This window comes from Miniopterus schreibersii (assembly GCF_964146895.1).
Source record: "Miniopterus schreibersii genome assembly, chromosome: 21".
Classification (NCBI taxonomy): Eukaryota; Metazoa; Chordata; class Mammalia; order Chiroptera; family Miniopteridae; genus Miniopterus; species Miniopterus schreibersii.
This window is the reverse complement of record NC_138123.1, coordinates 11,137,200-11,153,147: the sequence shown is the minus strand read 5'-3', so window position 1 is coordinate 11,153,147 and position 15,948 is coordinate 11,137,200. Positions and strand designations below refer to the sequence as shown.

General features: G+C 42.7%; 1 protein-coding gene across 2 annotated transcripts in view; it reads left to right on the top strand.

Annotated features, from left to right (window-relative positions):
* Positions 1-15,948, top strand: part of FMN2 (formin 2) — a 222,804-nt gene that overhangs the window by 86,130 nt on the left and 120,726 nt on the right. For both annotated transcript variants that reach the window (XM_081124213.1, XM_081124214.1), the window contains one exon: positions 1,117-1,204. In XM_081124213.1, coding sequence (XP_080980339.1) covers positions 1,117-1,204 — 88 coding nt within the window. The remainder of the gene's footprint in view (positions 1-1,116; positions 1,205-15,948) is intronic.

Below are 15,948 nucleotides of genomic sequence, written 5' to 3'. Positions count from 1 at the left end.
TGTTCCTTCCATTGTGCCTGTTCCATGGCCTAATATTGCGCCTGTTCAAAGCAGATGTGCTGTTGGTCAGGTAGGAGGCCAGGGAAGGTAATGAAAAATTATTTGCAGCCACTGGAAAAGGGCTCTGAACTAATAAGGGCCTGAATTTCTTAAGAAATTACATGAGAGGAAGGAAAAATAATTAATTCCCTTGTAGAATTAAACTCAGTAATGAAAAATTGACTGGTATTTCATTTTTCAGACAACATTTGAACTGCTTCCCTAAGTATCCTTTGCCAGGTCTATTCCTCAGTGTCAAGTGCATTGTCACGCTAAATACCCCTGCAGCCTTTGAAGTTGCTGTGATTTTTTTAGATGAGAAAACTGAGGCATTAGGCTGTTGGAGCAGCTTTTCCAGATCCCCCCACCCTGGCCTAGGAATCAGAATCTATATTTAAAAAAGATGCCTGATGACTTAAGTGCATATTAAAGTTTGAGAAATACTGCTTTATTTTAGAGTTCTCGCTCATAATCCCCACGTCGCAGTCCTGCCTCTGAGGGGAGTCTAAGATAAATGCTTTATTAAGAGCATTAGCTGACTCTGATGTGAATTTGGATAATTGAAAGCAATCCTTTTTTCCTGGCTATCTGTTCTAATTTTGTAGATTTCAAATTTGTTAAGTCTGCATTTTCCGTTTTTCAGCCGAGGGTTCTGAGATCGGCTTGTAGGAGTCAAGTCTTCTCTATGTGTCTACTTTATTTTGCCCTTGACCAATTTCAAGGCTCTCCACTATGAAAGGAACACTTGTTAAATCTCAGGCTGCATATTATCAAATGTGTAATTGGTATTTTACAGAGACCCAACCGATTTCCTAAACTATTAGACATTTTACTGGTTGACAGATCAGGCTCTTGAAAGACTGGTAAAGAGCCTGCCATTGAGGCCGATGGGACTACTGGGGGGGAATGGTGGATCTTGAAGTTTTAGGATATAAAAACCCCAAAGCTCTTTTCAGACCCTTTTTGAATACTTTAATAATGACTTTATTTGTTCTTCATTTAGGATTAAAAATAACATGTTATTAAGCATATCATTGGAGTTCAAATTAATGTTTCCCCCTTTCCTTTCTTGAGCAGGTTGTCAAGTTATTAAGCAACAAAAGATCACAAGCAGTTGGGATATTAATGTCCAGCCTTCACTTAGATATGAAAGACATACAACATGGTGAGTAGGAAAATAAAAATTCAGCTTTTGAATATTAATATTTGGGCTGAAGAGCATGATGTTTGGTGGTAAAATTGTTTCAAACTTCGAGTTTCTGTGTATATTGAAGTTAGTATATTTCCCATAAGTGCTACCAAACTGTCTTTCATGCTTGTTACTGGAAGATTTACTATTAATGTGACTTTTCTGTTACTTCTGTGTCTTGCTAAGAGCCTGATTCTCATGCGATATATTTAGTCTGCATTGATAAATATTCAAATTTTAATTCTTTAGAAGTACTAGCCCCACTGTGCTCTTTAACTGATTAGACTATATCTGAGGTGTTTACTTCTAGGGGCCATGGTCAAAGAGTGACCGGTAAGCAGTAGTGAAGGTAGGGATAGCGGAGTGTGTCTCAGCCATTGGAAACACCTGGAGAAGACAGTCCCCAAGAGAGACAAATTTGTTGAGGCCTGAGTCTCAAGTGTTGGATGAGCTAACATCAAGCAGAGGAAATAAACCTAAGATTTTTTAATAGATCAGCTCCAACCAGTGTAAGAGTCATGAGGTAGCTTGTTCTGATGATTAGAGATGTCAAATAGAAGACTGATTGCCATATTAAGTGATGAAATGAAAACTCGAAACCGTTCAAGAGGCTGAATGATCATATTTGTCTCGGAAGTCCTTAAAGCATTGGGTGGGGGGTGGAGCAGCACTGTTCCAAGATGCTGTGAGATGCTCAGACTCACTAAAGCTGATTGTTATGTATAACTTTGTAGGGTGGAGAACCGATCTGTCTTCTTTCAGTTGTTTGGGACGACTTATAGTGTATTCCCTTGGGCTTTTCTACACATAGACAGATTGAATTATTTTTTTTCTAATAATCATCAAAGATAGTTTCAAAGTATTCTTGCCTACTTATATTATTGTTCGTGGTCAAGACACATGGAAACAGTAATGTCATGCCCGTTTGTTGTTTCTTTTAAGTTGTTGTTTTAATTTATGTCTTTAACCAGGCTTATACAGTATTATTTACATTTGGAATCAGGATGAGTTTTAACATTTTCCAAGTGGCTTTAGTGTCAGTATTTTAATAATTGAATTCTGCCTTACCCTCTGATCACATTTATGCTGAGATACTGCCCAAAGGTGAACAAAAGAATTAAATTTATATTCAGAATGTCCCTTAAGCTGTGCAGAGCCTTAGAATAGATTCAAAGCAGACTGAATTATTCAATGGAATGCCAGTTTACCTATTAAAGAAATATGGTTTCAAGTATAACACAGACCTTATAAATCATGAAAACATTTAACTGACTTTCTAGCTTACCCCTTTATGAATGTGGATTCTATTTGTTAGGCCTGAAACATTGTGTGGAATAATTCATAAATAGCACAAGCTTGGTATGCCTTGTCAATTGATGAGTAACTCTTAATCACAATTTCAGTTTTATTAAACTGTTTTGATGGTGAGGAGACTTCCTCAAGTTGAAGCATTGGGGGTAGTAGTCATAGAACAGGACGCCAAGTCTGGCGCCAAGAAGTACTTGGCGTTTCCAAAGCTGGCAGATGTAGCCCAGTTAAGTCATAGAATGAAATCTGAAAATAATGATATGGCCCTTTCCTTCAGTCAAATATTCAGCCCGGGCTGAGTTAATAATGAGAACCGTATGAACAAAGGAGTCCGCCTAACATCTGTGTCTGTGGTAAAGCCAGCGAGAGTTCATTGAAAAATTTGCTAGCTTAACATGCAACGCTAACAATAACATAGTATGAATGTCAGTAGTTTAAGGGTCACACTGAATTATGCATAAACTTTATCCTATTAGGATATAAAGTGATTGCTTAAGTCGCTTTGAAACCCTGCACTCTGTTTTCTAAAAAATGGTTGCCTTAAAAGCAGTGTGACTTGCAGTGGATAAAGTCTTTCTAAAATATATATATATCTTTATTGATTTCAGAGAGAGGAAGGGAGAGGGAGAGAGAGAGAAACATCAGTGATGAGAGAGTCATTGATTAGCTGCCCCCTGCACACCCCCGACGGGACCGAGCCCACAACCCAGGCCTGTGCCCTGACTGGGACTCTAACCCCGATCGCCTGGATCCTAGGTCGATGCTCAACTGCTGAGCCACACTGGCCGGGCTGGATAAAGCCTTGTCGGTCTCAGCCTGTTGTCTGGAACCATGACTTACACCTGTGAATCACCTGTGGCCCTAGAATAGAATAAACTTGACTTCTCTCAGGATGCGCCTCCATTGAGAGATCACAGAAGCATACACATCACTGATTCTGGAGGTGGAGGCAGCCACAGAATTTATCCAGACCTCTGATGTCCCCTTGTCCCCTTACAGAGGAGCAAACTATGGCCTTTCAGTGGTCAGGTTTCTTTGTCAAGGTCACGCAGCTCTTCAGTTGGACAGACTGAATGTGCACCAGCCCTTTCAGCCACCCCTCTTGTTCTTTGCATTCGCATAAGCCGCTTCTCCAAGGTTGTGCTTTTCCTGCAACCAGCATTGGTATCTCTATGGAATAGAGACTATGGAATATTGTTTAAAAAACCCCCAAACCACCAGGAATTGGTTTCTCTCTTTCTCTTCTTCCCTGTTAAAATTCTAGAAAAGCTTAACGTTGAGTTGACTTTGCAGTGTTTGTATTTTGAAGTGCCCTGTTAGAGTCACTAGTGTGGGAGGTTTGCCTTATGGTCACCAAAGGTGTAATTGTGGTCTTGCCCCCATATCCCCTGAGCATCACGTCACCCTCAGACTCGAAGGGGCACACGGGTCATTTTCCACAATAGCACATGGAGAGTCTTCAGTATCATATATAGTGAAGGGACTGATTTCTTGATTAAGTTTATTACCACAGCAAACGTAATAATTAAGTGTGTGTGTGTGTGTGTGTGTGTGTGTATGTGTGTGTGTACAGAGGTTACAGTGAAGGCCTGAGCTGCTGGGTTGCAGTTGTGAATATGCCTGGTAACTTCTCAGTTATCATGTAGGTTGTGACAATTCTTCAGTGGGAAGGGGACACTGTGGTGTGCCACTTCTGAGAAATCCCCCTCCAGCAGTTTAAAGCCTAGGGTGAAGGTGCCTTTCAGAGACGATTGGCCCTGGCTTGTGCTGGGGCTTGGGGGCCCCATGGGGTTTAGAGTCTCCTTAAATCAAGCTCATGTGGTCCCTTCAGGCACTAATGGCTCATCCACTGATGAGTTGGCATCCCTGAGTCCCAGCTTATTGTCAGGGGTTCTACTCTCCTTTGGTTGGCCCTGAGCTTTGATATTTGGCCCAGGTCTCATGAAACTGTCAGTAGAAATTTCGGATTGGTTGGGGGGGGGGGTGTTGTAAATACTCCCATAGCACTTTCTGAGCTAGCTCACTTTTCTGCTTTCTCTCCGCTCTTGTTTAATGTGATAATTCCCATCTTGTGAGCTCTTTGATGCCTTTAAGAAGTTTTACAAGTGTATTTTTATCCAACATTTTAAACTGTTCTCAATGGGAAGATTGATTCAGATCGTCTAGTCTGTTATTCCTAGAAATTGGTGTTATGAGAGTATCCTGCAGCTCTGTAGTTTAGTTTTGTGAAAATAGGTTGAAATTTCTACGCAACATTTTGTCCATATTCCAGGAGACAGGATGGTATTCACAACTCTGTAAAGCATAGTTGCTTCTCGCTTGTGTTTCTCTGGTGTCTAACACTTCCTTGGGTGGTCCCTCTACTTTCAAGTGTAGTCTAGCAGTGATTAAGAGCGTGAGTTCTGGGGCCAAGCTGCTTGGATTTTGTTATGGGCTAACTGTTTATGCAATCCTCCCAAATTCATATCTTGAAGTCCTGAACCCCAGTGTAGTGGTATTGAGAGAGGGGAGGCCATTGGGAGGTAATCAGGTTTAGATGGGGGCCGTAGGATGGGGACCCATGACGGGATTAGCATCCTTATAAGAAGAGAAAGAAAACCCAGAGCTCTCTGCAATCCAGGAAGAGAGCCTTCACCACTCCTAGCCTCCAGAGCTCTGAGAATTAAATTCTTGTGTTTTTAAACCACCCAATCTGTGATGCTTGGTGTGGCAATTCCAAAACAGATCGGAATCCAGCTCTGCCACTGGTGAGCTGAGTAAACCTGGGCAGATTTCTTCATGCCTCCGTCCCTCAGTTTCCTCGTGCGTAAAAAGGGCTGTCAGATGAGGGATTTGGATGCATGTGCACGCATACAGATAAATGCACATGTCATATGACATACTCAGTCAACATCAATTGTCCTCACCTGCCTGAGCTTTTTAGGAAATGAGCTGCATTTATAGGCTGAAGCCCTGAGCCTGGCCAGCCCTTGAGGAGGGAAACCCTGAGGGTTTTCTTCCTCCATTCCTCACTCTGACCAGGCTCTGCTGGACACCTCCACCGGGTGACAGTGGAAACAGCAGAATGCAGGAGCTGTTCCTTCCGACGGAGTTGAAGAGTGAGACGAGAAGGGAAATGTGGGAGTTTAAGTTCAAGGGGAATGGATCTGAGGCAGGTTTGCTTGCTTGGGCTTTCTGTCAGTGCTCCTGAAATGCTGAGTTAGCACCGGGCTGTGCCCACTTCTGTTTTCTGAATGGTAATAAATATGTGAGTTATTTCTATTAGCAGCTCTGAGAAGTTGAGCCTGGCTACCTCTTTGGACCAGGCTTTATCTACAAGGAGAGCAATTTGTTTGGTTTCTTAATCCTTGTCTCTGTGTCGTGGGAGTCAGCCGCATTCCACGTTTGCCACTGGTGGCTCTGGGTGGCATGTGACGGGACTGGTGAGGAGTTTGGCTTTGTTGGTGAAATGCCTGTTGGTGAGGGCCGTGAGTGGGCTTAAGTAGAGACAGGGACAGATGCTTGTAGGTATTGCTTTGACGTTATTTTCCTGACACTTAAACCAGTTTCTAGCTATGAGTGTAAAGTATAAGAATAGTATAAAAGCCTGTAAATACCCCTTTCTGAACCGCAGCAACGCTGAAGTTCACCATGGTCACCCTTTCCCGAGGTGTTCGGATCGCCTGCGCATGGAACAGTTCTTCCATTGGACTGCCACTGAATAGTGTTTTTCTGATGAAATTTTCTACCAAACAAATTGTAGATTATAAATTTCAGGCCTTTTTCATAGAGTTTCTGGTTTCGTTCTTAGAGATGCAAACTTTTTCACTTGCCTATTAATTACCATAAGAAAGATGATCCCTAATCATTTATTTATTTCTGTAATATTCTCACAAATCAGGATCAGCGTGGACAAGGTTGTTTTTCTCCGTGTCAGTTCTCCACTGTCTGGTTTCTTTATGAAACTCAGCATTACAAGGCTCACTGAGAAATGGCTTCGTGCCCCCTTGTACCTTTATTTTACGTGTGTTCTTCACATGGGGTATGGAATTTTAAGATCTGTTTATTATATTTATTGAGACATTAAAAATGTAGTACAAGTTGGCAGGTTTAGCGAATGGTTTCCATTGAAATGTAACGTCACTTAGATTTAGAAACCTGAGAAGAAAGTGGGCTCTGTCCAGTGCGCTGTGTAACCCTTTCATCAGCGCAGCCCCGTCGCGGAGCAGAGTGCGCATGGTGCGGGCACGCTTTCCTCCAAACCCGCTTCCAGAAATTTAATATCAGAGTATGTTTTCATTTAAAATATGAAGGCAGCCCTGGCCAGGTAGCTCAGTTGGTTAGAGCATCATTCTGATTTGCTAAGGTCGCAGGTTTGATCCCCGGTCAGGGCACATACAGGAATCAACCAGTGAAAGCATCAATAAGTGGAACAACAAATCGATGTTTCTCTCTCTCTCTCCCTCTCTCTTTCTCTGTCTCTCCCTCTCCCCCCCTTCCTTTTTCTCTGTAAAATCAATAAGTAAAAATATAAGCATTCATTACTTAGAATTTCTTATACGAAGAAAGACCTTATAAATCAGTTTTTGTCACGCATAAGTTATTAAATCAAAGTTGAATGAACGATAATTTTTTCATTGCAGATTTAGCAAAAAACATGAGTTAAACTCTACCAATTAGGGAGATGCGGGGGAGATTGCATTCACAGACCATGACCACCTTAGTAACATATGTTCACGCCTGGTAGAGTGTAGTAGGCCCATTTTACTGTCTTGACCACTAACCCCCGTTTTTACCACAAAGAAAGATGTCAGGGTTGACATTAATATCGGAGGGATCATGGTTCATTCATTCCTCCTGTCTCCTTTCCTTCCTTTCTTTATTTCTTCCGATGTTTAGTTATTTATTCACTCAGATGTTTACTGAGTACCTACTTTGTGCCACTCTGTTCCTGACACTGGGAATCCAGAAATGAAAACAGAAGAGACAAAAACCCATGCCCATGTAGAGCTGGCATTCCAGTGGGGTAGGAAAAACACAAAAAGCAAAATGTATGGTACTTCAAATGGTGACAAGTGCCATGGGGGAAACAAACAAGAGCGGGGGATGGAAATGGGGGCACAGAGTGAGCGGTGAGGGAGGATTCGGTAAGAAAGTGACATTTGAAGAGAGTGAGAAAAGAAAAATCTGAGGGAAGGGCGTGCCAGGGAGAAAGAGCAGTCCTGTGGCAGGACCCTGAGGCGAGAACGTCCTGGCAGGTTCACGCAAGTTGCTGGGTGTGTCTGGAGAGAAAGGGCGGGGGGGAGGGGTGGCATTAGATGTGTTTGGGTAAGTAACAGGGGTGGGTGGGGGGGTATTCAGATCGTGGAGGACCTGGTCCCTTTGTAAGGACTTTGACTTTGACTCTGAGAAAGTTGGGATGCTCTCGGAGGCTTTCGGCAGAGGAGTGATTGGTCTGATTTATGTCTTCAAGGGATTCCTCTCCAGGCAGGAGGTCCAGAAGGAGGCAGTGACAGAGATCCGGATGCAAGATGATGGTGGCTGGACCAGAGTGTAGCAGTAGACATGGTGAGATTCAGTCAGCTTCCATCTTTCGAAGACAGAGGCACCAGGACTTGCTGATGTAAGAAAGAGAGAGGGCTTCAGGGTTTGTGGCCTGAGTTAATGGCAGAGCGTAGTCGTCTTTTAGTGCAGAAAGAGCAGATTTAAAAGCGGGGGGATCAGGAGGTCCATTTGGGACATGTGACCCATGCGATAGCTCTCAGACATCTGAGTATTGGTTAGGGACCTTGGAAATACATGTTCAGAGCTGGAGAAGAGGTTCCGCCTGGCAGCTTCCGCTGATATTTAAGCGAAGGGCGTACCTGTAGATGGAGCAGAGCAGGAACCTAAGCGTGGAGCCCTGGAGCGCAGCGTTAGGAGGTGACAGAGAAGAAGATGAACCAGCAGCGCCTGCGGAGTCTCGGCTGAGATGGGCTGCAGGAAACCAGCGCAGCTGGCAGGGGAATTGGGCTCAAGAAGGGCGGTTCCTAAGTTGAGAGAAAGTATGACATGTTTGCCATGTGAGTGCTCCCTTAGGAAGGGCAGAAAATGTGTAGGACAGAGGGTCAGTGCTAGACTGACCCCTGCGGAGGGCCATGGGGGGACCCGCTGCCAGGGGGGAGGGTTGGCCTCAGCTGGGCTCCCACAGTTCATCCCCAAGGCCCCTGGAGGGGAGGCGTCCAGCAGAGGTGCGGTGAAGTTCTCGGAGCTGGAGATCGGCGCTTTGGGGAGCTTTCTTCGCGTTGTTTCCGTTTGCTCAGTGGGTGGGAACAGGCATCAGCTAACTCAGGGTGAGGGCGGTGTTGGGGGCCCGGGCTCTCCAGCAGGGAGGGGAGCGAGCGGCTAGGCGGTCGACTGGCTGCTGGGCAGCAGGGAAGGGCCCGCTCGAGGTTAGCGGCCATGAGTTTAAGGGTTTTTCTTTCTCGAAGCCGTGTTCACGGGGCAGCATGCACGTGTGCTGAAGGTTAAAAGGCGGTATTGTCAAGGGGTGAGACTTTGTCACTGTTGTTTGCCACCGCAAGGGACGCATAAGGGAGGTAAAGGTGTGTACGTGCCAGGGAGGGGATAAATAATGGTGCGTGGTTGTGGCCGGGTGCGGGAGGTGAGGGATGGTTTCGTGGGAGGGACATCAGTGGGTGCCGTGGGCTGGTGAGACCGACAGGAGAACACTTTGAACCCACCCTGGGGGTCCTGTAGAGGGGACTCTCCTGCTTCGGGTGAGGCATCGGGTGGACCTTCTGCACCTCTGCAGAAGGAAAACGAACAGTTAGTGCTATTGGTGGAAGACACAAGTATTTCCTGAGGCATGTCAGTGTTTAGGTTCCTTCGCCAAACTCCTTTGCCCAACGACACCATTTGCCATCGTGGTCCTCGAGGCACAGGCTGTCCTGGGCGACTGAACTTCTCACAAACGTGAGTTTCCCCAACACCTCAGGATGACGTCCTGCTTGAATCTACTGGGATGTCACGCAGCATGTTCTAGATGAGTTAGGAATTAGACCAGGTGAAACTGAAGAACAAAGAGCTTTTTATTTTATTGTGTTGTATTGTATTGTATTTATTTTATTTTATTATTTTATTTTATTGTATTGTATTTATTTTATTTTTTTATTTTATTGTATTGTATTGTATTTATTTTATTATTTTATTTTATTTTATTTTAATTTTCAAATTGAATGTTTTATGAACATGGTAGTTGTCTTCATGATGTGCACACTCAGTCGCACACGCACACTCAGAATGATCTGCTGGGGTGGGGGAAGACTAAGGATGCCTAAGGGGAAAAATTAAAAATTAAACACAAATTTCTGTAGCTTTTCATTATTGTAGGCAAGTATGCCCACCTTGTCCAAGGGAGCAGTTTGAGAGGGGAAGAAAAAACTCTTGGGTATGAGAAAGTTGGCATCTTGTGGACTTTTGCTGTGAATTTTGTCTGCAAAATATAGGGAGAAGTCTGCCAATGGGCAGAAAACAAGAGACAGTGGAGTGAAGTAGACTCTTGCAGTCAGTTTCCCTCACAGTATTGTGCAGGGTCATCAAGAAAATGCTTAGTCTTTCTCTGGAACCAGCTTCATTCCCCTCCCCTCCCCTCCCTTCCACTTCTTTATTTAATTGAGATGACAGTGGTTAATAAAATCATATAGGTTTCACGTGTACAATTCTATGATACATCATCTGTATATTCCATTGTGTGTTTACCACCCAAAGTCAACTTCCATCACCGTATATTTGACCCCCTTTGCTAGCCTTCAATTCATTCCCTGTGGTGTCCCCCCTCTGTGGTCCTTGCCTGTGAGTGTTGTTTCTTTGTTTGTCTTTTTATTCATTTGTTGCTTTCAGTTTTATATCCCACATATGAGGGAAATAACATGGTTCTTGACTTTCTGTCGGACTTATTTCGCTTAGCACGATAGTCTCAAGATGCATCCACGTAACTTTTTCAATTACAGTGGTCTTGCCCTTCAAGAAAATGGATTTATAGTCTCAGCCTTTAACTGTTTCATTCTGTGCCAAAAAGGATTCTGTCAGACAGCTTGAGTTTTAAAATCAAATTGTGTATTTACAGTATTTCCCCTGAGCAGCTGATTCTACTTTTTTCCATGAAAAGGAACATGAACAGGAACAGCTTTAATTTGCTAATACTCATGTGAAAATAAATTTGAAATATTTATATCTGTAGACAAAATACTAGTAACTAGTAAAATATAAACAAAATAGACGAAGTACTAGTAATTAGTAACTAGTAAACATAAACAGAAAATTTGATTACTGTTATAGTGCCCTGTTGGATAACATTGAGACTTTCTCGTAACAGCCATTTGTAAGATAGTACAAGTTGAATAATTTATAGAATCAGTGTTGATACTATTTTTTTGGAAACAAATACATTTCTTTTAATTATTGGAATTCTTTTACTTTAAAGTCTTGTATAATCAATCTGTTTTTAGATATATTAGTTCCCATACTCTTTGATTGCTGTATTTCAATGCAGTTATATTATGTCTTTCTGCCTTTTAAAAAAACTTAATAAATTGAGGCTAGCAATGTGTTTCATCAAGACTATGCCTTATTCAAAATTGCTTTGCACTTTTGAAAAAATCTCTTCATGGTCAGGGTAAATATCTTTGCATTCATTCTGTTGTTATGCGTTGTTTCGGTTGGAATGTATGAGGAAGATTTGGCCTTTCACAGACATGTAGCTGAAAAAAGAGAAGTATTTTAATAGTCTTTTCAGATTGTGATGGGTGGTACTCCTAACACTATGACAAAAATGGTAGTCTCCTAACGGTTAGTAGCTGTGTGGGATTTGAAAGCTATATCAGTAAACTTTTCATACTAAACTACATTAAAAAAATTAGGCCTCGGTCAACATTAAGTACCTGGACTTGCTAACATTACCTTATTTAACTAAGTTAAGGCTTTCAAATCATTGAGATGTTTGGTTAAAAAAAATTTAAATTAAAAGATTAGAATATTGAATTTATTTAAATGAGACTGAACAGCCTTTGCCAGTTTTTGAAACGGAAGTGTTTGAATGGCTCTCAAATACTTTCAATTTTTGAGATGAATTGTTTCTTTCTTTCTAAACCTAAGTCACTCCTGAGTGGTCTTTTGAACCCTAGTTTCTATTCTAATGCACATTTGGTCATGCTGGTTGGTCAGTGCCCACTTTTTAAGTTTCACTTAGCAACTTTGCACACAGGCCCTGGGGCTCCTGGTCTTACTGCCTGCAGGGCGCTGTGGCCTGGGCTCCAGAGGTCAGTTGTCTTTATCTCGGCCATAATCTCCGGAACAAGATATTCCTGTCCTCTCGAAAGGCCTGGGTGTCACAGAGCAACGACGTCAGTGTTGTAGCATCTGTGATGCTCTTGAGTAGTAATTTCAGAATTCTTGGTGAAAGGCTTAAAGTGTTGAAATATGAGGTAGTCTGGGGAGTTAACTTTTAGTCTCAACCTTTAACTGTTTCATTCTGTGCCAAAAAGAGATTCTGGAAGACAGCTTGAATTCTCCTGAGGGGTAGCCTGGTAAGCTAGCATGCCGACTCTCTTCTCTCCCCAGCTAGAAAGAGGGAACTGGGATGGAGATGTGATATTCTCTGGGAATCCAGTCACAGGAAATTGCTTCTTTCCGAGCCATGAGGATCACAATCTCAGTGGAGACTCGATTTTTAAGGGCTTTGGAAAAGTCTTTTAGCCACCAGCATCCATTTCCCCTACACAGAACCATCCAGATGGACTTTGTGCCCCTTGAAACAAAGGAACAAACACAAATACGAAAGAATCTTCACGTGTGGGAACTGTGAAATTTGAAGTGTGTGTTACTTATTTTTATTATTTTTAAAAAATATATCTTTATTGATTTCAAAGAGAGGAAGTGGAGAAAGAGAGAGAGAAACATCAATGATGAGAGAGTCAGGGCCCTTACTGGGGAGCGAGCCAGTAACCCGGGCCTGTGCCCTGACCAGGAATCGAACCCTGACCCACTGGATCCTAGGTCAACGCTCAACCACTGAGCCACGCTGGCCAAGCCAGAAGTATTGTTTTATTCATTCAAATGACGTCAGAGAAATCCTAATGTTTGCAACTCCTCCCTATATTTAACTGACCCCTCATTCCTCTGGACAATGAAACATTAATCTTTATATGCGTATATACATGGAAAGGGGAAAAAGAAAACCCTTCACTAACTGAACAAATGACAAAGTAGGACATACACATATTAAACAGTGCACTGCATTTTTTCACATATTAGCCACATGTTGAGTTAACTAAACCACAAAATTATTCCAAAGGGATTGTGATGATTATCATCACTGTTCTTTAGATTTGTCATATTTTTAAGTATTTTGGAAAAGTAGTCACAAGGCACACAGTGTTAGTAATCATCTCTGTAATGCAATGAAAGAGATTAACCACAGCATGTCAAGTTTTGTGTGCAATCACTGATCTTCTTAGTCATGTGTTATAGGTTCACCGCTAAGTTTTCTTTATTTTTGATGCATTTTTAATTTTCAGAGGCTAAACTTCTTGGTTCCGTCCCCTCCTTCAACATGTTTGCCAATATATAAATGCTAAGGTATAAAATAATATACTGAGGAAGCTATTTAAGTGCTTGTTTAGATGAAGTATTTTAAAAAGGGAATTAAAAAAACAATTATAATCAATGTGTTTGTAACTTCAAGCTTTCTGTTTTGGGTTTCTTTCAAAGTCAGACATGTGTATATAGAATTACACCAAAAAAAAATAGGATTATTATCTGGATTAAAGTTATTTTGGCACAAAGCATTTAAAAGTTCTGATAGATTCTGTACTTATGAGGCAATATATATGCTTCCATCAACAATAAACTTGAATACTGTTATAGAATATGTGTTAGGAAAACAGTGGCACATGCGACCCCCCGAGTTAGGGCACGGTTTCCAGGGAGCCTCAGTGAGCTGGCTCCATTTTACAAGAGTGTAAATGTTTCCCTAAGCAAGAAGGTGAAGTCCCTTATGCCCAATAAAGGACATTCTGCAGTGCAGGTTTATGGAAAACATTCAGCAGACAGTGGACGTTTTATACAAAGTACAGCGCGTTGTTTGAAACTATTTGCTCATCTACACACTCTGCTTAAAATAAACACTATCTGGGAGTATGCCAGCCTTTCTCTCCAACCCCTTTGTTCCACACCCTAGATTTTGTCACCTGCCAAAGTCAAATAAACCTTATCTAAACAGTTGAGATAAGCCCTGAGTTGTACCAGTATGGTCAAATCAACAAAGCTCTCCAAAACCAGAAATGAAATACAATATGGCTAGATTAAACAGTCTACAATGGCAATCATGTTTGCATTGAAAGATTTTATTCCAGAAGGATCACAGTCTTGGTATCCATTTTTTTCCTCTTGCCTAGACAAAGAGGCGACATACTGACTCAAACAAAATGCATTTGCTCTCTAACAATTTAACTTGCACGGCTCTTATAAACAAGACCATAGGTGGAGGAAGCCTACTGACTTAATCAGTAACTGATGTGTTACCCTTGTATAAGCAAGTATGCTTGAGATGTACCAGTGGTGGGTTGGGTAGGAGATTTATTTCTTTCCCAACAAGAAAAGCATTTCTTTATATAGCTAAGTACAAAATGTATAGAATCCTGGTGTTTCATTGTCTGTCCCTACCCAACAACACAACCCCACCAGATTCAACTGCCTGAAAAGCAGAGATAGTATAAATGAGTGTGGTTTCTAAATTGTAGGATATTATCAAAGTCCAGTTATCTTTCTAGGGTGTGCAACATTTTAATTGTCTGGTAATAAAGCGTCAACTCTACAGGGGCGGAAAGTGTGCCTGTCAGGTTTACCACCCCATCCCCGGGGCTGAGACCAGGGCCTGGAGCCGAGTTAGAATTCTGAGTATCTGTTCAATGAATGAATGACTGACTGACTGATGTGTTCAGGAAGTTATTTGTTTTCATTTGCAGATGAATACAGATGTTTTGTAATTATTACATCACCTGCTGATATTTAAAACCATGTTTCTGAAGTGAATAGATTTTGACTTGTGAAAAGATTCCCTTTCACCATCATACTGTTTCACTGGCAATTGTTTTATATGTAATGGACAGATGTCATTATATCACTGTCATTTTTCTTCTTTTTAAATTCTTTTTTAAAAAATTTTTTTATTGATTTTTAAAGAGAAAGGAAGGGGGGGAGAGAGGAGAGAGAGAAACATTGATGTGAGAGTGAAACAGAAGCCTCCTACACGCCCCCTACCAGGGTGGCGATCAATCCCCAAACCCAGGCATCTGCCCTGAGCGAGAATTGAACCTGACACCTTTTGGTGTGTGAGTGACTCTCCAACCAACCAACGGAGCCACACCGGCCAGGGCTGGTCTAATTTTCTTAACTTTTTCGTTTTGATCTGCTTTTGGGAAATCCTCTCACATTTATCTTCCATGTCTTCTATTGAGTTTCCCTATCTCTGTTTCCATGTTTTTATGTTTGAAGACCATTTTTTCAATTTAGGGCGTTGTAATAATCCAGGCAGTAGTTGGGAGTGTCTGGGGGCAGGGTAGGGGCAACGGGAATGGCGAGATGAAGTCATATTCCGAGTGTATTTGGAATGGAGAGCAACGGTGTTAGCGATCTATTGGATGTGGGATGTGAGAGAAAGGAAGGAGTTCAGGATGGCCCAGCTCAGCATCTGGCGATGGAGTCTCCACGTGAGACGGGGGAGCGTGTGCGCACAGTGGGCCTACATGTGAGAGTTCCAGGCCAAGCTGAGAAGGCTGTCGGTTCTACAAGTTGGGGGTTCAGGAAGGAGGCTTTAGGCTGGAGATGAAAATGGGGGAGTATTTCCTGCCCATCAGGAGACTGGGTGAGATCACCAAGGGCGTGAGGGTAGAGGGTAGGTAGTGAAGATTCAGCCCCAGGACACTCCAACAATTAGGTTGGGGAGAGAGGGGGCCAGCAAAGGAGCCAAAGGAGCGGGGAGCTTTACACATAGGAAAAGGGGGAGAGAGCCACATGGAAGCCAAATACAGCTCCTGGGTCAGGAGGAAGGGATTGTTAACTGCCAGATGCTGCCGGGGCCTGAGAAGCGTGCGTCTGGGTTTCACGGAATCGCAGTTGCTGGTGACTCAGTAATCACAGCAGAAGCTTGAAGGGTGAGAGTAAGAAGAGAAAGACGGAGAAGCACATGGGGACCGCGGGTGACGGAAACCCTTTGGAGGAGTTCTGCTGCCTCTTTGGTGGCGGCTCTGATTCTTGGTCTCTGCGTTAGAGGCTTTCCCGAAGATTTGATCTTTGGCTGTCCTGGCTTGAAAGTGGGAGAGGCCCAAGCTGATGAGGAACCAAGACCCCCCTTTATCGGGCCCTTTGACTTATGTTCAGCGGAGCATTGCCTG